Genomic DNA, 26,456 nt, shown 5'->3' on the forward strand with positions numbered 1-26,456 from the left:
GAATTAGTTTTACGAATCAAGGTTCTATTGAATGTTAGCTATTGCGAGAGACATACATATATATACTTTTTAAGTATTCTGCTTTATTTAGATTAGATTAGATAGAGGACTCGGCGAACTGTTTTGCCTTATAGGAAACAAATAAGAAAGTTTTGGATGTTGTTATGTCCTTTTTTTAGAAAATACAAATAAAATATTTAAGTATTTTAATAATTCTTTATTGTTCATGTATTCTAGTACAGAGGTCGTACTCTTCAGTTAAGTACCTTGTGATTCACGATATTTTCTGTTCAATTATCAGGCGGAAGAATAAACAACGCAGATGACCTTCCGTCCCTTGAACATGTCACATTTAAATGACCATGCGAAAACATGGATATTCCAGATTCAAACCACAAACTTTAAAAGATTGACCTTGTGATATGGTAATGGTCATTACGAATAACAGAATCGGAAATTGGAGTATTTTAACCTCAAACGGCATATCGGTTGGGATCATGGGTATACTCCGAATCAAAACTTCTTCGCTTTTGAGTATTGTAACACAAATATCATCGTTCATCAATTTACTTACCACCAAACACGTACCGTTACATAGTTTTGTTTGGTTTATGTTTCGAAGCATTATTACTACGGAGCCAACCATTAGGTGATGTCCTCATTCTGAATTCGTAGGTTAGGTCTTTTACATATTTATTTATCTTAGAATTAAATTCGGGGAAGTTGAAAAAAAGTTGCAGCTGTTCGAAATGAGTGAAAATAAAGAAGAAATTCGCTATCTTCAGTTCGTGTAGCACAGCAATGGTTCGCTTGCTTTCGTTCAGGAAATTTCGATTTACACTGATGGAATAATGTCTCTAGGGGATAAATGGCAAAAAGTGGTCGATCTAAATGATACATGTTTGATACTTTATTTATTAGTATAAATGTAAAAAAAAAAAAAATAAGTTGAAGTATCCGTAAGTTCCGTTCGAGGCTGGGCTATTCTCAGCCAATATGATACTCGGAGCTACTAAGGGGCAACGAATAAACAAATAAAAATTCAGACCTTAGCTAATTATCTCCCAACTGCTTTGACTTAAGTTAGCCTATCTGGTTAAGGGGGGCTATACGCTAACGATCTTAACTAAACGTTATTTAATTGCCTACAGACTTGTTGTATAAGTAAATGACAGCGAAGTTCACTCTTAGACTGTTTAAATAGGACAGACGTCTGAAATACGGGGCAGCAACCACCTCCCTATAACTACAATCCGAAAAAGAGGGAATTTATATGCATCTGGCTACTTATAGATATCTTATCGAGAAACTTGTTGTTGAATAGCTGAGTGTCGGTGGAAATAACACCCGCAGACAAACGTGGCATGAATATAATATGGGCCGCACCTGTCGACTATTCAAATTCAAAAGCAATGGCATACGAACTCTAGTAGGAGAGCTAACAGGTCACTGTCTACTTGGAATACATGCCAGCAGAATGGGAACACAAACCAATGACTATTTTACATATACTTATTCTTTGAATAAGAAAAGAATCCCAACTATCGGTCGAGAGTTTATTTGTGCTATTTCGGAAGTTGCGCAGATAAAACCTTTACATTCGCTTTTATTGACTTTGTGAAAGTTTTATTGGTGGTCCTACATTCGACTTTCGCCATTGGGTTTCTAGAAGTATCTCCACACATTTATTGTCTATACGTCGCATGCGCTCAAGTAACTTCTGTTCTTTAGCCAATTGCAGATGAACACCATCACAAACGCAAGGCGTCTTAACCGTTTTTCTTGCGGCCTCCGTAGAAACCGGCGTCTGTTTATCGATTACAACAGCGGAAGCCCGCTGGCAACGACCTTCAATGCGCAATTTGTTTAATTTCACCCAAATATCGTTTAGACGTTCGGTTACATACTCTTTCAGCTGTAGCATTTGACATTTGTTTACCTTTGCATCGAGTATGTCTTGTATTTCATTCAAAGCTTTTAAAAAGGTGCCATGCACCCTATCCAATTCGACACGGCACCACTCGTACTCCGACTGTACCACAGTGACAAGTTGAAAACTGTCAAAAATTTTATCCAAGCGTTTCATTAATGCACACACCTCCACTTCAAGCACACATAATTTCTTTTCAATTGCATGATAAGCTTTCAAGATTGGATGACACATGCGCATCAATATGGACTTCAAAAACATCGATCTGGCCAGTGTTTCACAAGCGATTTTCACATCCGGATCGAGTGTACTACATAGGTCTTCGCATAGCTCATAGTAGTCATCATCGTCGAAGCGAAATGGTTCTAGTGTCTCAAACCTTTTCAAAAAGCGCCGAATACCAATTAAATGCTCACTTAATTTCGCTTCGGTTTCGTTGAGTTGCTTCTCCATTTCGTCTATATTTTCGAATTTCTCTAAAACTACATCAAAGTTCTCCTCTTGGAAAATAATTGGTGAAATGGAAGTCGTCTGCAAAATTTCTTCTATTTGCTTGGCTTCATAGCCGCTTATCGAAACTCTTTCGTCTTCACAATTCAACTTCTTTAAAAGCAGATCCAGTAAGCTGTGCAGTACCATGGTATTGACCCCGGTCAATTGCTCGCTACCAAGCGCAATATTCGCCAACTGCTGCAAAGAGAAGTGACCCGTAGGAATAGAATCCATTAGTCCGTTAATTAATAAAAGTGTGAAAAATAAAAGATATCAAGAAAAATGCTTGACAAATTAATAAAAATGTCTGTTATGAAATATTTTTCACCACTTACTAAAGTGAAATTCTTCACACGCTTCATTTCATAACATTCGACTTCAGATTATGAAGGTAACTCAAATTCCGCCGGAATAACGAAAACTATTATATGCGTTGGGTTTGTCCAGTAAGTAATAAGACTAATTTTGTTCTGCCGCGACTCTACTTCGGACCGTGCGCTCACCGACAGGATTCGGGAGAGGGCGTTCCTAACTAACGAACGAATGGCTGGTCAGTTGTGTCTGAGCACTTGGAGAGTCAAGAAAACCATTTTCGCAAGAGGTAAGCGATTAAATTCTGTGTGAAACTGGGTAAATCTGCGACAGAGACGTTTGATATGATCAAGCAGGCTTACCCAGATGATGCTTTAGCAAGAAATTGTGCGTTTCTGTGGCACCAGGCCTTTTTGGAGGACCGGGAAGAGATCGCTGATGAATAAGCAAATCCAAGATGAAAATGACGCTCATTGTCTTTTTTAACTTCAAAGGCATCGTCCACAATGAATTTGTTTCTCGTGGACAAACCGTCAACGCCAAGTTTTAAGTGGAAGTCCTCAAGAGACTCAAACGATGAGTTAATTGGGTCCGACAAGACATCGCAGCCGATTCGAAATTGCACCACGACAACGCTCCGACTCACACCGCCTTTCACAGCTACCTAACCAAGCCCAGCATCCCAACGCTTCCACATTTGCACTACAGCGCAGAGGGGGCCCCGGAACTTTTTTGTTTCATTGCCTGAAAAGACCGATGAAATGCAAGCATTTTGACCTCGGCTCTCAAGGTTATTCCAGAGGATACCCTCTGTGACCCTTCAATGCTTGGAAATCATGGTGGCAGCGCTGCATCGACGCAGAAGGAGCATATTTTGAAAGTTTTTAAAGAATTGTAAGGATTGGTTCAATAATTTTTTTAAATTGACTGAGTCCTATTACTTTCCCGACAAACCCTGTATCGTACACCGGATTATGTGAAATATTATATACATATGAATGCTAGAGAAAGTCGTCTGAATCAGTTTCTGTTCTTGCAACTGAAGGGTTCCTTACTTTTTTACAGAAAAAATACAGGAGCTTAAAATTTATTGAAGAATGTTTACTATTATTCGAAGGTATATTCTTTGGCATTTATTTTTTAAGATTATCTCTTTCAAACGTTAGCCGCGGCTACGTCTCAGATGGTCCATCCGTTGCATTTAATTTTCGATAACTCATTAGGGCATTTTGACTAGTAACTGGCGAATGAAACGTGTGATATTTTGCTCCAAGGCCCGATTCGAAGCGGAGTTGTCTGTGTAGACTTTCGACTTTACATATATCAACAGGAAAAAGTCTAATGGTGTAACATCACACGCTTTTGGTGGCCAATTGACCGACCCAAAATGTGGAATTATCTGCTCACCGCAATGTTCTTTCAATAAATCCATTGATTGTTGCGATGTGTGGGAAGTGGCGCCGAGAGCACGTAATTCAATTTTAGGCATCAAACATCGGTTATCATGACGAGATCGCCATTGCCAGTTACGTTCTCACCCGTATTACTATTGAAGAAATATGGACCGATGACTCCACCGGCCCACAACCACGACATATCGCTCCATACGGTAGTCCGAGTTCCTGCGAACGACACCGAATTGACTCTCCACGGACTTCGTGTATATTCACAGCTACACCTGCTATATTTCATTCACTGCGTGCTGGACGTGGTATATTCGGTTCAATATTATCCAATATTGAATGCTGGGTCCAATATGAGTGATGGTGCTGCGAATAGTATGCTCAGTAGGCGGATTATGTTAACCATATTTGAAAAAAGTACCTTTACTTGGATCATCCTTTATTAACGCTGTGCGCAAACTGTTACCACAAGATGTGATCTATCGTGAGATTGAGACAATTACAGACACTATGTGGACCTTCATATATTCTATATTGCATGAACCATTGATTCTAAAAAATACGAATCACCTCGTATCAATTGGTTGACAGAAAGGTTAAAAACAATCCGGTAACGGTGCTTCGAAACACGTATATGGCAACATAACAGTTGGAGTATTATAATTTATACGAACAGCTCGAAACTTCACAGCAGTCGACTGTATCGGTATTTCCAAGTCAGGGAATCCAACAAAAGTTATTGGTGCACGAAGTACTTACCTACGTAAATGGTTGCCGATTTTTTGGTAAAACATCCCATTTGCAACAATTTCACTCAAAACATTGATTTGATGAGCCATTCACCGAATGATAGAAAGTCAGCCATAAACACTGAAGATCAGATACTCGGTATCTGTAAGTATGTAAAGTTGTGAGCCGATTTCAACAATTTTTGCTCGTAACATGCTATATCAGAACGACACTAATTGTGTACTTTTGTTTCTGCTTACCAACCGTTTCCTACATTTCGTATGTGTTAAACATCTTATTGCCAATTCAAGAGCTGCCATTTCATCCGGGGACGAAACGGCTTAGTGAGGTTCATACAAGAGCAAACATCTTATTGCCAATTCAAGAGCTGCCATTTCATCCAGAAAAAGGTGTAAGCTGTGGGCTTGTGGGATTATCGGTCCATATTTCTTCAAAAATGATGCCGTTGAGAACATAACCGTCAATGGCGATCGCTATCTCGTCATGATAACCGACTATTTGATACCTGAAATTAAAGCCCGTAAACTCGGCGACATATGGTTTCAACAACACCTACATCCCTCAAATCGCATCAATCTATGGATTTATCACTTCGGTGAGCAGATAAATTAACGTTTTGAGTCGGTCGATTGGCCACCAAGATCATGTGATATCATACCGTTAGACTTTTTCCTGTGGGAATATATGTATATAGTCTAAAGTCTACACATTCAATGCCGCTTCGATTCTGACCGCGGAGCAAAACATCACGGGTGTCATTGAACAATTACCAATCGAAATGCTCGAACGAGTCATCGGAAATAGCACTCAACGAATGGACCATCTGAGACGTAGCCGCGGCCAACATTTGAAAGAGATAATCTTCAAAAAATATATGCCAAAGAATGTTCTCTCGAATGATGGTAACATTCCCCACATACTGTAAGTTTCTGTGAATCACCCCTTAGTTGCTTTGATATTCTGTCTTATTTCGTGTATATATAAAGTTCACTATAACTAGTTAAACTATTTCTCGATAACTTAAGACAAGACAGCCTACGGAAAATAACCACTCACATAACATCTCTGTTATTTAACAATACTTTAGAAGTGAATCTACTTGATTTGCCTCAGATTTCTTCGTTAAACTTGTTTAAACTTTTGAAAACATTGTGCTGTTTTCAAAACTTTTTTTTCAAAATTGAAGAATAAATAATCACATAAACACAAAAAAGGACCGTGATATATTATCATGGCACCAAAAGCGCAATTTACACTAGAGGAATTGACCAAGATTGCCTTAGGCGCGCCAGAACTGACCACTACGAGTATCCACGTACTTCATAGGCTCATTGATGTGATACTCAAGAAACTTGATTGCCAGAACGATACGGTTTCGATTAAGGGCGTGGAATCCGACTGCTTGGCTGAGCTGTTGAACAAATCCAAGTCAGCGCCAATCACCTTGGACGATACACAGGTATCAATTATTGGGCCGAAATTGTACGCTATCATAGAGCTGGAAAGGTCAATCGACGAAGTGAAATCGAAGCTTGATAATCATATACAAACTGCTAGAAAGTTTGGTCACTTGTCCCAAATGAAATACGACTTAAAAGATTGGGAGAATTTTAAACATAATGCAGATAGTACATGTATACCATGTGTTGAAGAGAACACCTTGGCCTGCTATATGATTGGTAATATAGACTTCCTCAAAAAGCTCCAACGGCGTATAGCCGAGCCCATGATCTTAAATCTATTTGAATTTGAGCAAGAAATCAAAGACCTCAGTGAAGATATGAATCAGTTGATTGCCAATGCCTCAGCCAATTTGGAAAAACTGGCTTTGATTGAAGGTTGTTTGCGCGCCGTTGAGGATCTGAAAGAGCAGATTGAACAACATAATTTGCGTTTTCTGGGCACCATGGAAGAGGTGCAGGATATATTGGATTTTAAATTGGATAAATTGCAAATTCCTGCACTTAAACGCTACGTGACCATCAACCTAAGCCGCATTGAAGCACACATAGGGGTCATACAAAATACGGTTGACTGTCCCAAGCCGCCAGGCATCATCAGTAGTGGTCTGCGTTGTCTGTCGTGTGGCGATCGACAGGTTTGTGCTGAGAAAGGCGTTCATGGCATGAGCCTGCTACCGGATGCACATGCCTTTATGACGGTGCGCTTGCCTAAAGTGTGCAAATGTACGAAAAAATCTTTGAAACTGGCATTAGGTCGAAAGCAGACCCTCTTAAATTCAAATATTATTCCTGAGCAGATCAGAAGAACACAAACAGCTTCAGAAATGCCTACCACAAGTCTTTACATGGATAATTGTAAAGCTATTTGCATTGAGAATTTCAGTTTGTTCGAAGGCACCGATGGGAACTTGTATCGCAAAGGTTAAGGACTCTCACAGTTGTGCATGTGTAAGCACAATACGAGTACAAGCGCACATATTGTTATATGCATATATACATATATATACCATATATATGTCGTCAAATACGAGTATATTTCTAATAAATTACAAATATTTTTCCTTAATACGCTTGCAGTGATCGCCATCAAAAGGGGTTCTCTCAAACGAATCTGTTTTGTTCTTTTCATTGGGGTTTTTTTTTAAGTGGCGGGTCCCAAACCCAGGTCAGAACCCTGGAAAGGGATGTTTCGGTTTTTTACCTAAGCACGCTTTCAAACGGAATTTTTTTGGCTACCAAGAGGATACTTGATCTAAGACCGGAAGTCGTGAGTTGCTTCAGTCATATGGAAAAGAATCGTTCACTTGCATGAACTTCTACTCATGGCTCCATGCTCTCGAATTACTAAGATCGTATTCTGCAGGATTTACGCCGCAAAGTAGTGAAGTTCTTGCTTACAAAGACATAGTAGTTGTTGCCACGAGTAAATGGTGGCTCAAATAAACTAAGACTTTGAAGTTATTCTTCTAAACCACATCGATAAATTCCAATAAAATTTGGATTATTTTCCTGCTACAGCCGACCAGAATTTCTAAACGCAATGTTCAGCCTAGTTAAAAAATATAAGAATTAGAGCCAGATATCAGCACTTCCACTAGCATTTTACCGCATGACAATAATTGGCATTTCTTTAACAAGACTAAGAATAAGGCCTAGTTATGATTAAAACTAATGCGGGTTTCTCCAATCAAGCGAATTATTTTTTCACGTAACAACCCCTTCAGCTCGGGAATGGTAGTTTTCTAGCTTCGAAACCGATCTCAAAAGTCCCTGTCATAGCAATGAAAACAGTCTGAAAGTCCTTCTTGCTTTTCTTTCACAAACAAATATAACCGTCATATCTACCATATGATAAAGGTGTCTTCTTTCTTTAAGATAATTAGTTTTCAAGAAGAAATAAAACGCATACAATTGCATAAAGAGTTTGACGTCATTTTAAACATCATGGTCTGCTATTATGTTTAAAAAATGATTTCGGACAAGTAATCACAACGGCTCGAACAAACAAATCCTAATTTCCGACCACTTGCAGCAAATGGGTCCGTATATCAGCAATAACGCGCCGAATGTTCTCTTCAAAGCCGTCAATCGTTTAAGACTTATCTGCGTAGACAAGCTACTTCACATAACCCAGTCCAGTGATGTTGAATCGCACGATCATGGAGGCCACCCCACAGACCCACGACGCGAGATAATGCGCTCACTAAGAGTATACTTCAATAACGTGGTATGGCATGTCGCGCCATCTTGTTGGAATCAAATACCGTCCACATCAACGCCAGGCATGAAGAAGTCTTTAATAATGGCTCTAAAGCCTAGTGAGCATAGTAAACTTTGACCTTTTGAAGATGTAACCGCGTCTAAACAGTGGAGTGTGAATTATGATCGCTCCAAGTGCCACAAAGTTGTTTATTCAACCCTAAGTGAGCTTCACAGGTAATCATAATTTTCTTCTGAAAATCGAAATCCGTAGCCATCTCATTTTGGACCCATTCAACGAACGTTCAGCACGCTTGATGGTAGTTCGGTTTTATTTTTTCACAGGTTGGAATTTTGGAAACCCGACTTTGATGGGCGATTATGTCGACCAAAATCTCGTCGACCAGTCAAAAAGACCAACCCATACTTTTAAATGAAGCCCCGTTATGTGTGGAAATAAAATCTAACTAGTCTTATTTAATGTCGGAGACTATTGATGGAGCCAACTTGGTTAAAATCAAGTTTATAGTAATATTTTGGAGAAACCTGAGAACTCTTTCTTTAAATGTGGAAAGAGCTGTCCTTACTAAGATAAATGCATTATATCAAAACAATTGCTCTGAAAGCTATTAAGTTTCCACTACGGACTATCACTCCACCTACTCATCCATAATGAGTCCAACCTAAGGTAGCTTGGAGCGTCTGTGAATTTGCATTAACATAAATACTTCTTATTAAATTTTATTATTAAGCTTTACAGGAAACCTCTCGGCGCATATCTTCAGGTCCAGCAGTGTGGTGACTATTATATACAAAACAATATAAATTTATTTTCTAAAAATTATATATGTGTTTGCGAAAAGCGGCTACATATGAAGGAGTTTATTCCATCGCAAAAATATAAAAATATAAATCGTGCTCACATTCCATATTTGTATGATTGATTTTCGGCAAATCTCAGGACTCTTACCATTTGTAGATATGTTTCAAACCTTGCGATAATAAACGCCATTAGTACCCTGGAATACCTCAAAGTGGTCGGACTGTACATAACATGACTTGCTCATTTCTCTTTTTATTTTGGCCTCCTCCGTTCTTTCGTTTATGACTTTGAGCCGTTGCAGTAATTCTTTTTCCTGTTCTTTTGCCAAACATGGACCGATCCGACTACAAGCTTCGGCAATTTTTCGCTTTCTAACGTCAACCACTTCGTCACTGCGCTGCGGTGCAATCAAAATCGGCCTGCTTGTGCATGTAAGTTCGCCTCTACATGATAAGCATGTTGTGGGCGTACCTGAGAATTCTTTGGGAATGTCGCAGCTTTTTTTCTTCTTAAGTATGGCGCAAACTTCATTGATTTTTTCCGTTTCGGTCTGTATGTACTTTTTAAGTGTAGGTAAAACCACCTTATACATCTTACCATCCATCATCCGCTGCAGTTCTTCCATGGCCTGCTGAAAGGATCGCTTCTCCAGAGAAATTAGCTGACTGAATTTGTCAACATCGTTCGCGACGTATTCTATATATGACAAACGCTTACACTTTTCTTCTAAACGACGTTGATAATCTAGTAAATGTACATGCAACTCCTCTATGCGTTTCCTCATGTTCAGTATCGGACCGATGACAGGCTCCTCAACGATGCGCTTAACTTTGGTAATGAAATCGTAATTTTCCAAAAGATTGCAGTACACGTCCGTCTCAGTTTCGGCATTAGTACAATACCATTCACACGGTCCGCAATACTTGGACCAATCATTTATGGAATACATATTGCTGTCTTTGTTATTACAAGCGCGTACTTCGTCCAAATGTTCGTTCAGCTGATCTTCGAGATGCTTTTGATGTGCCCGCAAATGTGCCAGCTTTTTCATTTTGTGCGAGAGCAATTCCACTTTGTCGGTATTGAATGGTAAGGCCGCTATTCTGCTCTTTCGCAAGATTGATTGCAGGCAAGCCGCCTCCTGGCCGTCTATTTCCACCTTTTCGTATTGACAGTCGAGCTTCTTGAGCAGTATGTCGAAGAGACAATGTAGTATCGAGATATTAATTTCACTTATTTTCGGTGCGCCCAGCGCCATTTGCAACATCTCCTTCAGGCTCACTTCAATATGCGTTGTGGTCATGGTTATTCTGGTATAAAGTGCAAAAATATATTCAATTAACGCGGAAGTATGTATGAAAATACATACATATGTATATACACAGACGTCTTTTTTACTGAAGCACAGTTGAATGATTTGCCATATTACTAGGCGAAAGAAAGAAAAACATTTTTTGACTTGAAAAATATCAGCTTCTGAGTAAAACTACCCCATCCAGAAGGTGTGACTTTTTTAATATTATATAAGAAAGCTTTTATCTGATAAATGCATAATTGTTTTGACCAAAATATGCATATACGCCTTCTGAATAGAATTTTAGACGGGTTGGGTTTAGTATCGCGCCGGTTAATTTTGGCTCACTGTACCTAAACGAGACAACCGAATTGAAAATTTTAAACACGAATGTATGCTTAAATTATCAAACTTTATTTTAAAACATATTTTATAAAAATCGGTTCACAAATTTTTGCACAAATTCACTTTAAAAAATGCTATTTTTTGCAAATTTCTCAATATATGCTAGTGTATTTTCTCCTGTTGTGCATTGTACCAAATCAATTATGGATACATTTTCACGCACATATATTACATATGAATTATAAAAACCACTAGTAATGTTTTTAATTACTTTTGATTGTTAATTTCTTTATAAATCTTTAAATAAAATACACCTTTTTCTGCATTGAGTTCAATAATGCGAAAAACCAAAATGACTGCCTAATTTCAACTGTCAAATTACCGAGAAAGCACGAACAAAAGGGAATAAATTAAACCCAGTTAGCAATAAATGTATGAAGTGAACGCGAAAAGTGTTCTATGCGAAAAGAATCTGATACACCCGGGTATGGACCGACCAGGGTTATTTTTGAAAAAGGCCGCCCACGCAAAAAGGAGTTCTATGCGAAAAAAATCTGATACACCCGGGTGTTGGACCGACCAGGGTTATTTTTTGAAGCATTAATAGATAATTTGTACCATTAATAGATGCAATTAAATATGTATATACATTGCACTGAAACATTTTGGTTTTCTTTATTTTGAATCATTGTCCATACAAAAATGTTGGCTGGGTTGCATTGGTTTCAGTTTGTATGGAAAAATGAGCAAAAACACTGATTTTTGGTCATTTTCAAAGGGCTCCCTACAGGTCTATAGGGGGTCGAGGGGGGTTTATTAAAAAGTTCGATCCTTCCTCTTTCCGATAAGGGGGCGTGAGGGGGGAAGCCCCCACCTGTTTTTCTCCATAAACGATACTAAACCGGCGCGATACTAAACATTTCCCTTTTAGACTTTTGGAAATCCTCAAAGGACTTCAGTTGCTAACATAGGTTCAGAGTTGTCGTACAGTGCGCACTGAAAACGTAGGTATGGAACAGAGTATCGAAAAAGGCCCGAGTGTGTCTATCCGCCATAGTATGCAACATTTGGAGCTGTACCCATCTATTTTATGGAAGATTTTACGAAAAGATCTTGGTTGAAAATGCAAGACCCATGCAAGAATTTAAGTCGAAAGTACATAAGGTGCGTCGCAAATTCGGGGAATGGGCTGAAAACGAGATACACACCGATTCCGATTTTCACAAGAAATTTTTTTATTACCCACTTTTGGTTGAATGGGTACGTTAATAAAATCGGGCTACTGAGGATACTATGCGCAACACCATCACCCATCTTGAGATGCAGCATTCATTTCTGGATAATGTTCGACCGAATAGATCACTTCCAGCACTCAGTGAATGAAATACGTAAAACAGCAGTAGCTGAGGGTGTACCCGAAGACTGTGGAGAGTCGTTTCGGCGCCGTTCGCAGTAACTCGCACTGACGTATGGAACGACTTTACTCATTTTATGTTATTTTAAATAGACGCGAACGACAGCACTTAGCTCTGTAGGCTGTTGAAAAGTTCCAAGAAGATCCGACATTTTCGAGCCAATTTTTAGCGACGAACCCCATTTCTGGCTCAATGGGTATGTAAACAAGCAAAATTACCGCGTTTGGCACGAACAGCAACCTGAAGAGATTGAAAAGTTGTTATTTCATCCAGAAAAAACTACGGTTTGATGTAGTTTGTGAGCCAGGTGAATCATCGGTCCATATTTCTTCAAAAATGATACCCTCACCGGTAACGTAGCCGTCAATGTCGAACGTTGCCGCGCTATTTGACGCCTGAAATTTAAGTTCGTCATCTCGGTGACATTTGGTTTTAACAAGACGACACCGCTTCCCACACATCGCTTCAATCTATGCATTCATTGAGAGAACTCTTCGGTGAGCAGATAATTTCACCTTTCGGGCCGGTCGATTGGTCACCAAGATCATGTCATATCACTACGTTAGACTTTTTTCTGTGGAGATATGTAAAGTCTAAAGTTTATGCGGACAGTCCCGCTTTGTTTCAGGCCTTTGAAAAAACTTCACGAGTTTAACACGCCAGTTATCAGTCGAAATGCTGGAAAGAGTCAGCGAAATTTGGACTCAACGGATGGACCATCTGAAACGTAGCCGCGATCAACATTTGAGAGAGATAATCTTCAAAGAATAAGTACCAAAGATTGCTCTTTCTAATGATAATAAGCATTATTCATTAAATTTGAAGCATCTCTGTTTTTTCTTTAAAAACTAAAGAACAATCAAATGTATCACCCTTTATATGGATAGCTCATCTAACCTATCCAATATTCTGTTTATCTTCCAATTTTTTTCAACTTACAATGATGATGGGTCCAAATACTAAAGGAGTTTCAAGTTTTATCAGAACTATCTGAAGAGTCCAAACCTTTGGCTTATGCAATAGCATTGCCCTCATAATTTCTGTGATTTTTCTAACTTCATTCATACATGCAATGTCATGAAGAAACTATATACCCTGTTGAGTTCCTAAATTCCCTCGACCTGTCTTCTTCTTCTTAATTGGCGTAGAAACCGCTTAAGCGATTATAGCCGAGTTAACAACAGCGCGCCAGTCGTTTCTTCTTCTCCTACTCATGGAATTTTCTGTGTCGAATATTTTCAGAGCTGGAGTGTTTTCGTCCATCCGGACAACATGACCTAGCCAGCGTAGCCGCTGTCTTTTAATTCGCTGAACTATGTCGATGTCGTTCGTACAGCTCATCGTTCCATCGAATGCGGTATTCGCCGTGGCTAACGCGCAAAGGACCATAAATCTTTCGCAGAACTTTTCTCTCGAAAACTCGCAACGTCGACTCATCCGTTGTTGACATCGTCCAAGACTCTGCACCATACAACGGGAATTAGAATGACTTATAGAGTTTGGTTTTTGTTTGTCGAGAGAGGACTTTGCTTTCAATTACCTATGTCCGAAGTAGCCCTGTTGGTAAGAGTTAGTTCTTTGTTGGTGGTGTTTACGCTGGTTCCTCGACCTGTCGCGAAGTGGTTTTGAAATCCAAAGTGGAGAAAGCAGAACTGCTGCCGATGATATCTTATGTCATCCGAGGCTGGTTGTAGCTCTTCACTGGGGGTGTTTTTTTTACGTGGCGGGTCCCAAACCCAGCGCACAACCCTTGTAGGGAATGTTTCGCCTTCTCACTTTAGCTCGCCTTCGAACGGATGTTCTTAGGTTACCCAGAGGTAGGTCAAAGACCGGAAGTAGTGAGCTGCTTGAGCCATGTGTAAAAGAATCGTTTCTGGCCACTCCCAAGTGAATGGCGATCAGAGAACTTTCCTCACTTGCGTGAACTTCTACACATGACTCCATCCTCCGAAATCCAAAGTGGGTGTAGCTGCCATACTTATGGGGAACTTGGACGCGCCCAGAAAGTTTCGCTGAAAATTGAAGGTAATTCCCTAACTTAGATCCTTTGAAACTGCGAAAACAGTTTGTTCGGTTGGTCCACATATCCAATTGCTTCAGAAAAGTTGGTTGATCGTCGAAAAGTAAGAGCAGACTCACAACCTCCCTAAAAGCGTATGCAATTCTAATACCCAAGAATACCTAACTCCAAAAAGCCAAATCAAACCATAAAATAGCTAACTTGGCAACACTGAACTCCAAGCAGTCGCCTGTCTGTTAGTTGTTTATTGAAAATACGAAAATATTTTCACCCGGGTGCGATATTTTGTGTTTTAACATAAATACCTCGTCAATAAGTTATCATATTACCATAAAAGATTTAAAAACCAAAATCCTGACGTACTACATTGCTGCAAAATGGCAACAACATATATTGAATTAACGCTGCGGGAGTTGTTGCAAATCGCTTTGGGTAGCCCGAAAATTTCCAGTGTTCACTTGTCTTTGTTACAAAGTTTCTTTGACATACTACTAAGGAAGTTAGATTCACGAACTGAGAGGATTGAAATCGACGGAAAGATGAGCACCTGCTTGCAAGGAATTCTAAGAGATAGCCGCATATCACCGTTTCGTTTTGAATGCGTCAAAGTCGAAACATTCTCCGAGAATTTTGCAAAAGTGGAACAGCTTAAAGAACATATTGGTATACTGGAAGACAAACTAATGGCCCACTTCAAGCAAATACGACATGACGAAGGTACACAGAGCACACATTACAGCTTGAGCAATTTCGAAAAGTTTGCCGAGGCTTGCGAGAGCTTTTGTTTCTATCCCAAAGCTGAGGACGAGATTTCGTGCAAATTAATAACAAATCCACATTTCATTGTACATCTCATTGATAGCGCCATAACCCCGCTGCTCAACGAAATGGATAGCAGACGTAAAAGACTTAGTGACCTGCATGCAAAGTTTGTCGATTTGAAAGATCGTCTGAATAAGGAGCTTGATGAATTGAATGAGAATTACAATCGCTGCATAATCACTGAGAAATTGCGTGAAGAATTTGAAAGTGATAAGATCACACTTGAGATGACAAAGACTGAAATACGTAACATGTTGTTAGCTAAATTGGATAAAACCGAGGTGGCATTTATCAAGCGAAAATTCCACGAACAGCTGAGAAAAATAGATAGAGAATGGAATAAAATAATAGCATTACTCAAACGAAAAAGTGAAGTGAAAAAAGTTATTGCCCCAAATCAATGCATCTCATGCCTGGGACCAATCCATTGTGCCGTGGAACCTGCTAAACCGGTACCACTAAAAAAATGCGCTGAGGAAAAAAACAGTGAAGGACGAAAGGAAAAGAAACGTTACAAAATCAAAACATGTCCAAAGTTAATTCTTGATGAACAACAAAAGCACAAGAAGACAGTCTAAATTTCTGTATGATATTACAGCTAAAATACTACATTAACTAAGATTTGAGTTCACAACTGAACAATAACACCCTTTTAAGTTGCTTGCTCTTTTGAACTCGAGATGTTATTGTTTTGTTGATAGATTTCGTCCATTTTCGGATGCTGTTCTTCTTCTTCTTTATTGACGTAAACACCGCTAACGTGGTTATAGCCGAGTTTACAACAGCGCGCCAGTCGTTCTTCCTTTTCTCTGTTTGCCGCTGATTAGAGTTTCCAAGTGTAGCCAAGTCGTTCCAACGGACACTATCAGAGCTGGAAAGTTTTTATCCATTCGGACGATATGACTTCGTCAGCATAGCCGCTATCTTTTAATTCGCTGAACTATGTCAATTCGCAAAGTACCATACATTTACCGCAGAACCTTTCTCTCGAAAACTCGACTCATCAGATGTTGTCATCGTCCATGCCTCTGCCCCATATAGCAGCACGGGAATAATAAGTTACTTATGGAGTTTGGTCTTTGTTCGTCGAGAGTGGTATTTATTTTTCAATTGCCTACTCAGTCCAAAGTATTGTATCGTAAAGTACGTATCGGTAACAGTTATTCTGGGTTGGATTTCGAGACTGACCTTGTTTTTGGTATTAATACTGGTTCTAAGATAGGCAAAATTATCTTTGAAGTTATGACTGTCAACAGTTACCCTGGTCAACAGTCCAGAGCAGTATGGAAACTCAACTAGTAGTAGTTTCGTCTACGAGGTCAGACCGGAGATTTAATTTTGGTATCACCGGGCCCTTGGAGTTTGCTTCAACCTACTCATGCGGGCTGGCTCCTCGAGAAGTATCGTGGTGGTTGTGGTTAAAACCCGAATGCGGGAAAAACTGATTCTTTGTCAGTTGGTTGAATGTGGAGTTGCATTGAAACTGGGCTCCGGATCTAGTTGTACATTCTTGTGGAAGATTGTATCTTCTTTATTCAGATCTGCAGCTCGAATTATTTTCTCCAGGAATAGATTACAGATGACGCACGATAGGGAGTCGCCGTGTATGAAACCTCGAACGGCTCGGAGAGATCCTTCCCGATCCTGACGGAGCTTTTGGTATTGCTTAACGTCAGCTTACACAGCCGTATTAGCTTTCCGGACTGCTTGGTCTGCAATGATTGTTGCAAGACTGTCCCGAAAAGAAGGCTATACGTTTGTGTGCTTTATGTTTATATAATTTCCGTTAACATTAGGATAACAATACAAGGAACCACACGTAAACAAATTTCTTAATCTGGCTACGGTAGTGCTGCTGGAAAGCGCCGTATTTTAAGTGACCACTATCTTTACATTACTTCTTCATAAATTTTTAGGCATTTTTTTATCGTGACGTTTTCTATCGGATGTGTAGCTTCCTTTAATTTTCTTTTCAACTACTGCCGCTCACAGCAAGCGATCGCAAACAGACCAGCATAATTCAATGCTGCTTCCGCAGCTTTCTTCGACGTTCGACATTTGCCGAAGAAAACGAAGAAAAACGAAATTAGGAGAAGGAGGCAGAACAATTCCGCACATCCTTTAAGACAAGTTGTAAAACGAAAAATTTAATGAAGAGAACTCTTTAAAAGAGGGTACTTACGCTTAGAAATTGATGCATTTTTGCTTCTAAAAAGTTCATCTATTGAAATTATGAGTGATTTACTGCTGACAGTACTGTACAGCATTGTCCGATTTGAACAATTCTGTAGTGATTGTAGCCTTAAACAATAACTCGTCTCTTGAGGAGAAAGGATATATGCATAGAGTAACATTTTGCTACAGTCAAATTCCTTTCGCATCAGAAAAGCTGTCATCACGACAACATTATGTGTCACGAGCAGGTCACTAAACACCTGTAGGGAACCGTCGCCCACCATGGAACCACTTTTGTATTATTTTCCATATTTGTTCAATTTCGGACTTGTTATTTTTACGTTCTTTCATTAGCTCTCACAGCTTGTTTCTTTCATATGCTACAAGGTCAATTGGGGCATTATCGCTTACGACTATTATTGCGTCACCTGACACCAAATAGTCGATAAGATGATATAGCTCGGAGGGCTGGGGTACGGTGAACTGTGGCCAATTCCTTACGCCGGTCTCCCGTTTCAAGCACACCCGCCCAAATAATAAAACACTGATTGTTGCCGCCATAGGAACTTTCTGTTTTCTTGGGTGGGCTCTCCTATGTTGGCCTCTCTGATGAGTTGGGAGAGTATTTTCCCTGTCTTTTCTGCGAGGTGCTGGATTTGTACCCACAAAGTTAATATAGGATCGAATTTTACGTCTAAGGAGTTTACTGCTTATGTAGCCTTCGTATATGCGTATTTGTTTGGACATTTTTAGAGAGGTTTGTGCTTATTTGTTGAGCGAATGTTTCTTTTAAATTTTAAGTGATTTGTCTGGCTTTATTCTTCATTTTTGTGATTCATAACGTCGTAATCTTTCAATTAAATAAGATTTGTCCGGCATTTTTTGTTTGGTCATAACTAATGTTCCACAGGTCCGGACCAGTAATTGATCCCTGCGCTGCTCCTCACGTAATCGCTATTTGCCTTAATCGTTCTCTAGTATGGTGCAGCAGATGTCTATTAATAAGATATCTTCGCATCACAGCATCGAAATAATCGGGGATTTTAAAACTTATTTCTAAACCATCGATAATATTCACCCGCCTGCCGCTGTTGAAAGCGTTTCGAACATCTGAGGTCTATTCGTTTTTATTCTACGCTGCATGCCTTCTTCACTTTTAAGGACTCTTCCAGGGATTCTAAAAGTGACCTGTCAGAGTTGAAACGGTGCTGTCTAGGCGAGAACCCGACAGCTTCATTGATAGCCGCTATCAGTCTAGGTTTAAGTCGCTTTTCATAAAGCTGTCTCGCTGTGTCGAGCATGTGTACTAATCAGTAAGGAAAAATGTGATTCCAGCTTGCCATCAGCATACTCCTTTTATGCATGCTGTTGTTTCTTTTAAAGTTCAGGGAATATTCCATCTTAAAGACTGACGTTTTATATATTTAAGTCAACTGCTGGCCGTCCTATCCGTCTATTTTAAGTATTTCTGCTATGATCCCGTCCTTGCCTCACGATTTGTTAGTTGTTCCGAAAGTCTTATAGCCCGTTCGTGTTCACTAAGTTTTGCGCTTACGATGTGATCCATTTTGGCAACGTTTAAGTCCGACAGCTTTGTGCGAACTCCGAGTTTCTGCATAACTATTTTATACCCTAGTTCACAGGTATTTTTGACACCCTTCCGTTTTTGTTTTTTGCTTATATCGATGGCATGCTTAAGCTCCGCTTAATAATTTATTATTTCATAGGCATCTCTTATTGCTTAGAATAAAGGGTGATCCATTTCGAGGTTTCCTACTTTTTTTATTGAAAAAACACTGAAAATTTTAGGCTAATGGGGAATGCTTACTATCATTCGAAAGAACATTCTTAAGCATTTATTTTTTGAAAAGCTTGATGCGGTTGCGCCTCAGATGGTCCATCCTCTGAGTGCCACGATCTAATCGACCGGCCCAAAACGTGTAATTATCTGCTCAACAAAGTATTCTACTCTCTCAACAAATCCATTCATTGATACGATGTGTGGGAAGCGCCATTTTGTTGAAAAATGTCTTCGAGATGATGCTATCATGACGGCCATCATCTTTTAAGAAATATGGACATACGATTCCACCGACTAACAAATCACACCAAACCGTTGTTTTTTCTGGATAAAATAGCAGCTTTTGAATCTCTTTAGGTCATTCTTTGTACCAAATGCGACAATTTTGCCTGTTTACATACCCATTGATCAAGAAATGGTTTAAAAACGTCGGATCTTCTTGGAAATTTTCAGGAGCCCATAAAGTGGAGCGATGTCGCTTGGAAAGGTCGAGCGGCTTCAGTTTTTGTTAAAGCTGTATTTTCTACGGTTTCAGTTTAAGATCTCGACGTAAAATGTGCCAAGACGTTCTATACTTCATTCCAAGGCGCTACGAACAGCGCTGAATCGAGTCTTCACGGTCTTCGTGTACACTTTGAGCTACGGCTGCTATATTTTCTTCACTGCATGCTGGGCGTGGTCTATTCGATCGAATATTATCCAATAATGAATACAAAGTCTCAAGATGAGTGATGGCAGTGCGAATAGTATGCTCAATAAGAGATTATGTTAACCATAAGTTGAGCGAGGCACGCGAAACACATTCATTGCAGAGCGTGAATTTTCGTAATAAAGTTACATGACTTGTAAACGTTGTACAGGCATAAGATTTTCCATGATAAAATGACAAAAATAACATGCCAGCTTGACACGACTCACGCACGATCTGTCATTAAAAAAACTACTGAAAAAAGTACCTCTACTTGGATCACCCGTTGTATACATATTAAAACATCACTTTTAGTTCAACAGACACTTAACCCCCCTCCCCCCCCCACTCTTTACCACTTTATATTAAAAATGCAGATTGCAATTAATAAATAATCCGAAATGGCAGTCATCTATTTGTGGTAAGTAATCAAGCAAAGCCTCGATGTTCCACTTGGAAGCCAACCAAAAAGTAATTTCACTAATAGTACGAATCAGTAGAGCTCAACGTTAGTTACATGTGTACATATACCATACATTTACACATATTTCAGGAATATTTTTTTCCATCTTTGTCCATTTAAAGCAGCTGACATATTTGTAAGCATGTATGCGCCTTTTTTCCTAGCAAGAGCAAGCATGCTCTTTATATAATAAATGCAGCTCGAAATCATGCATGCACACGCTCACTGCCATGTCACACATATTCTCACAATATACTCGTATGCACATAAATGTGGCAATGTGGAAAAAAGTAATCCAACAACTTGCTGTTTAGCGCATTGGTTTGCCCGCTGCGGGCCCATTCGACTCCAACCTGAGTTGTGTGTTGGCACAGAAAGCGAATATATGAGCTCTCGCATTGTTGTTGGGCTGCGCCCTATTAGGCCTCCGCTTGCGCTGGCAAACGCCACATGTAAGTCGCACTGTTTTCCGTTCTGTTGACATTATTGGCAACAAAACATGCCTGCTACGCCTCCCTGCCGCCAATCGTAGCCTCTTATTTCCGCATATCCTATGTCACAGCGCCATTCGCTTTCATTCATTCTACTGTTCTATGTTCTACAGTTGTTGTTGTTGCGCCAACATTTCGTTTCACTGTTGGCCTAGAATGGCACAGAATCACAAAATCTTTTACTTAAAGTAATCATCGTGTTCTAGTTTGTGCATTGATTGCAAAAACATTTTAAAAACTTTCTCGCAAATTTGTGTCAGCGCGCTTTGTTGCGAACCGTGTTCGAAAGTTGATTTCACTTTCGCTAAATGCCGCCATATTCATCGAGCATATATACGAGTACAAACGTATAAGGCCAATTTGGACACTCGGTGGCCCAAACTCGCAGCACAAAAAAGTCACAATTAAAGTTTGGAGCGTGCTTTCTGCCAAACGGCGCATTCGTAGTTAAAAAGCGCCAACACAGGCCCAGAATGCAGGAATTGTGCAAATGCTGATTTTCTGTTAAAGTTTTCTTGTATTTTTGGCGCACAATGGCCAACTTAGACCTACATACATACCCGCGTGCCAACATAAGGTCCCGCCGGTGGCCAACATTTCTTGCAACTTTCAATTCACTTTGTTACTTCATATGGCATACCTATTACATGCGCTAAATTATTGAAGACAATTGCTCCCTTGACAGTCGGCCCTCGAAGGCCCGACTGTTGCGACTTGCCACTCCTGGCCGAACTGCCTCTGTGTATCACTTACACAAGTAATTGGCCGCTTCTCTTTTGCGCTTTACTTTCTCTCTGACTCTGTGTGTAGCAGGCAGTTCGTCAGCCCAGCGCATAGTACTGATTCAAGGTCACAGTTGTCAGTGAATTCATGAATTCATGAATCCGCAAGGCGGCTCCTCAGCCTGAGCAGTCTACTACTCAGCACATCTGTAGTACTCGAGCGCCATTGACAGCGGGTGTATTGACACAAAAACCTACTGAGCCAAATGCTCATTCACCGTGTACCCGCACAACGCCCCAAAAGATTGTCTTACGTTTATCTTATCTAAATACATACATATGTATATTATTAAAGCATACACTTTGTATATACATATATACATACATAGGTAATGTCATCTTGCGAATGAGGCCCCACCGTCCGTCGTTGTGCGTGTCAAGCAACACAAGCAAGTAGAGCATAGGTGCAGCTATTTTAAGTTGAGTTTTCTCTCACCACAGACGCTTGTAATTCACATTTAGTAGAAATAATTCATCCAAGCATTTTATAGTGTTTTATAATTTTCAATTTGTTTATTTGCTCAAAGTGAATCACAAATACCACTCTCTGGTTTTGTAGGGTGGAAAAGCAGCTTATCACAGCTTTACTGATATAATGGGATTTTTATATTCACCATGGCGTGCTCTCTTCTCGTGCCAACGTTTATGCTCTTGCCTACAATGGTTCTCTTGGTTAACATTTGGAGATTTGAGACACATACATATATGTATGTACGCTTGAGTTATACTTGGGTGCTGCTGTTTGGTGAAAATAAAAGTTCGTGTATATACATACATACGTACATACATATAAATATGTATTACAGTGATATACCGATATGTATGTACGTGTGTTTGTACAGCTGTTCAGTGAAATAAACAAACAAACAAGTTGTTTAGTTTGAAAATAGAAATTCAGAAGAAATTTAAGATGCCGCTATGTATTTTAAGCAGAGTGTCAATACACCTGCCACACCTCCAATATTATACCTTTATTATACCCTGAACAGGGTATATTAAGTTTGTCACGAAGTTTGTAACACCCAGAAGGAATCGTCGGAGACCCCATAAAGTATATATATAAATGATCACTATGTCGAGCTGAGTCGATTTAGCCATGTCCGTCTGTCTGTCTGTATATACATATACGAACTAGTCCCGCAGTTTTTAAGATATCGTTTTGAAATTTTGTAAACGTCAATTTCTCTTCAAGAAGCTGCTCATTTGTCGGAACGGCCGATATCGGATAACATATAGATGCCATACAAACTGAACGATCGGAATCAAGTTCTTGCATGGAAAACTTTCACATTTGACAAGATATATTCACGAAATTTGGTATATATTATTTTCTAAAGCAACAATGTAATCTCCGAAGAAATTGATCAGACCGGTTAACTATAGCATATAGCTTCCATACAAACTGAACACATATGTAGTTACTAACAGAAATGCACCTGTGAAGGGTATTTAGCTTCGGTGCAACCGAAGTTAACGTTTTTCTCGTTTTTCATTTACAAAATTTCGTGTTTTAGTTTTGTTTATTTATGCATCCTGGATAACGCTCAATAACTTACGGTCTTGTTTTGGATTTCTGTTTTAAGCCTGGGCTGGTATATGCGTTATTCTGCTTCCTAAATACGCTATGTGACACTTGGCAAAAATGACTGATAGGCTAATGTCAAAACTGCCGCCGTCCCGTTAAAAATATATCAGACCTCAAAAATTGTCCCCTTCCCGTCGTCAGTAAGTGTAGTGTAGTACTCGTAAGTGGCGGTTGAGAGACTCCATCTTGGCGTTGATCGGTTATTAAAACACTACACCATAAGGGTGTGTGTCAATCCTTGGTTTGACCTGGTGAGAAGCAAACTCAGGACCATTTAATTTTACACTAAAAACAAATGAAGAAAAAAGGTAGTCGAGAAGTGACCGCAATTCACAAGCCTCACCCAGATATATTCGTGAAAGTGTAGTACCCAGAGTGACGGAACCATCAACCGCCAAGGCTACTAATGATTCCGATGCAGCCCCTATTTCGGGTACACCTACATTAGTCCCACTAGGAAAGAAAAGTACTTTGGTAAGATGCAAGAAATCCATTGGCTTCAAACAAAACTAGGGTAACTGTACACGGCAGAATCACCAATACTAGAAGAGTAATCTCTTTTGAAAACACTACTGGTACAATGACACAAACAGGAAGGGGAACACACTAGAAAAAATTAGAAGTCGGAACGACAGAAAGGCTGAACAGGCAGTTCGCTAGAGTGGGCCATAAGGGTGCTGAGTGGACAAAGATCCCTCAAGTAGAAACCTTTCTTTTGGTAAAAGGCCCCAACGTTAATAAAGTCGCCAAGCGAGGGCATTCCATTGAACTTGCAGTATGCCACCACAGTAGAGACGATGGTATCATCTCCCATGAAGAGTGGAAAAAGATAGCTGCTGCAATTTCTGCGGTTTTTGTGAAGCTGAACCCTTCACCTGAAGGAAAAATTTAGAACCTTCTATTTATTTAGGGTTATTAGGTACTGTTACCCCGCTGTCTACACCCGATTGACGGGTTATACAGCTCAAGTGAACCGAGGAACCTTATCGGCAAGCGCTCCTATTGCTTAATGGGAAGGCTCTCGATCATCTCAAGGACTCCAAGGAGATCATAGACCATGGCTTTGAGAGAGTGGCTCTAAGGACCCTCCCTATGGATACCAGAGCGGGTGGCCCTCAACCTCTTATTGTGTAAATTCAGTCCTCTTTGACCTAGCTAGCAATGGAGGCGGATTATCTATCAGCGAATACGTCTTCAGTCTGCAACGGCTGTTCTAGTAGCAGCGGGACTCTAGCGTCCACCTTCCTTTGGATGAGGTTTGTAACCGTTTGTTGATTTCAGTTGTGAGGTTGCTGATCCTTTCTTCTCACTTAGCTCCTCTTGTTTATGGTCTAGACTTCAGTTTTACATTTTGCCAGCTTATGCGCCCATTATTTCATTATAAGTCGTCCACATATGAGAGCCCTAAAAACAAGACTTGCGGTACTCCATTTGAAATAGAATAGCTTTTGGCGTTTTCGACGTAGTCGTAATTTGTAAATGCATCCAAAGTGATGGTCGTTTCGGGAGTAGGTAGACGACTCACATTAGGCAATGTTTCGATGACTTCACGACTTTATCTGAAGTACTTTTGTCATTGATTAAGTAGACTTGAAAGCAGCCAACAGCACACTAATATATATGTAACTGCAAAATTTTTCTATGAGAAATTTCATATATCAGAAATGACTGGAACAAATTCATTTATTTGCAGCATGATCTTGACTTCTTTATAATTATTACAGTTAAAAAATTGCACTTAGCATCGCAACTTCGCGCAGAACACTTGCTTTGTTCCGAACTTAGCTCTTCCTCTCCTTAAATATACATATAACGAATGTGAAGAATTCGCTTTATTTGACTACACTAAATCAATGATTTGTGCTCACAGTTCTCAAAAATTATAAACCGTCTTTATCCATCATATTTGCCAATTTGCCCCCTCGGCTGGCACTAATACCGCTACGGAGCAAATAAAAATTTAAAGCTGCAAAAGCATGTGGGAATTGATGTGGCGGAAGTAAAGATAACAATGCTTAGTTTCTTGCTTGAAGAGGACACAATTTCAATGGCAGTTTTTCACTGTTACCCCGAAATACTACCCTGTGTTTTACCGGAGCTTATGGCCTGATGGTATTAGTTTTTGTTAAAGCGATAGTTAAATCAACATAAAGTTTAAACCAAATACGCTAATACTTAGCACTAATTCGGAGTAGTCTAGTCTGCCATTATTTGTATTCACAACAAGAAAAAACGTCAACATCGGCTGGACCAAATCAACAACACTCTTCACAAATAAGCAGTTTCCATAAAAGAACTTGATTTTGATCGTTGAGTTTGTGTAGCATATCATATAGTAGTCCGATCTGAAAAAAAACTTCGAAGATTGCGCCAACGCCTTAGGCAATAATCCATGCCAAATTTTTTGCTGTCTCTATCGGTCTTCTGACATTTCCTGCCTTTTGTCATTTCTCTTTGGTGCGGTTTATAGGCTGACGGCGTCATTGGGCTGTACTTATTCCGTGATGATCAAGACTGTCACGTTTTTGTGAATAAGAATCGCAACCGCTCAATGATAATAAAATATTTTTAGCCCGAATTGGACGATATGGACTAGGATAATATGTGGTTCTCACAGGATGGCGCTACAAGCCACACAGCGATTGTCATAATCGATTTATTGAAAACCAAGTTTGGTGAACGTGTTATCTCACGAAATGGCCCAGTCAATTGCCCGACTCTGTCGTGAGATTTGACGCTATTAGACTTTTTCCTGAGGGTCAACGTCAAATCTATGGTGTATGCGAACAAGCCAGCGACGATTGATGAACTTCGTACGAATATCGAACGTGAAATTGCAGGAGTATCGGCTGATTTCTGCTCGAAAATCGTCGAAAATTGGGTTCAGCGTCTGAACTTCTGAAAGCGCGCTCATATTGGCCATGCAAAAGAAATCGATTTTCATACATAATGGCATCGAATGAACTTTCACTGGAATAAAGAGCGCTTTGTAGCGCCCTTATTGAAAAACCCGTTATATGCTATCGGACGTTTCGACAAATTATCAGTTTTAGCGAGAGCACAATTTCGAACGATATCTGAAAAATTAAGGTATAGTTTCTGTATATGCAGACAGACAGACATTGCTAAATCAACTCAGCTCTCTCTCCTTTTATTCTTTTATACTTATGGTATATTTTAAAGGATGTCCGACGTCTCCTTCT

General features: G+C 39.7%; 4 protein-coding genes across 4 annotated transcripts in view; 2 read left to right on the top strand and 2 right to left on the bottom strand.

Annotated features, from left to right (window-relative positions):
* Positions 1-1,601: 1,601 nt before the first annotated feature.
* The window catches only part of LOC126763732 (uncharacterized), a 179,476-nt gene continuing 154,621 nt past the window's right edge, over positions 1,602-26,456 (bottom strand). The window contains exon 2 of the mRNA XM_050481479.1: positions 1,602-2,620. Coding sequence (XP_050337436.1) covers positions 1,607-2,569 — 963 coding nt within the window. The 5' untranslated portion in view covers positions 2,570-2,620 and the 3' untranslated portion in view covers positions 1,602-1,606. The remainder of the gene's footprint in view (positions 2,621-26,456) is intronic.
* On the top strand, positions 6,015-7,319 carry LOC126763729 (uncharacterized). Its single transcript, XM_050481475.1, has one exon. The coding sequence runs from the start codon at positions 6,119-6,121 to the stop codon at positions 7,274-7,276; it is 1,158 nt and encodes a 385-aa protein (XP_050337432.1). The 5' UTR covers positions 6,015-6,118; the 3' UTR covers positions 7,277-7,319.
* On the bottom strand, positions 9,326-10,797 carry LOC126763730 (uncharacterized). The gene has a single exon (XM_050481476.1). The coding sequence runs from the start codon at positions 10,673-10,675 to the stop codon at positions 9,536-9,538; it is 1,140 nt and encodes a 379-aa protein (XP_050337433.1). The 5' UTR covers positions 10,676-10,797; the 3' UTR covers positions 9,326-9,535.
* On the top strand, positions 14,986-15,846 carry LOC126761906 (uncharacterized). Its single transcript, XM_050478341.1, has one exon. It carries the CDS (start codon positions 14,986-14,988, stop codon positions 15,844-15,846), a length of 861 nt encoding a protein of 286 aa, XP_050334298.1.

The sequence above is a fragment of the Bactrocera neohumeralis genome, chromosome 6 (assembly GCF_024586455.1).
Source record: "Bactrocera neohumeralis isolate Rockhampton chromosome 6, APGP_CSIRO_Bneo_wtdbg2-racon-allhic-juicebox.fasta_v2, whole genome shotgun sequence".
Classification (NCBI taxonomy): domain Eukaryota; kingdom Metazoa; phylum Arthropoda; class Insecta; order Diptera; family Tephritidae; genus Bactrocera; species Bactrocera neohumeralis.

Bases quoted from the DNA above. Each gene is read 5' to 3' on its own strand.
- LOC126761906 (XM_050478341.1), top strand. From the start codon at position 14,986: ATGAGCACCTGCTTGCAAGGAATTCTAAGAGATAGCCGCATATCACCG.
- LOC126763730 (XM_050481476.1), bottom strand. From the start codon at position 10,675: ATGACCACAACGCATATTGAAGTGAGCCTGAAGGAGATGTTGCAAATG.
- LOC126763729 (XM_050481475.1), top strand. From the start codon at position 6,119: ATGGCACCAAAAGCGCAATTTACACTAGAGGAATTGACCAAGATTGCC.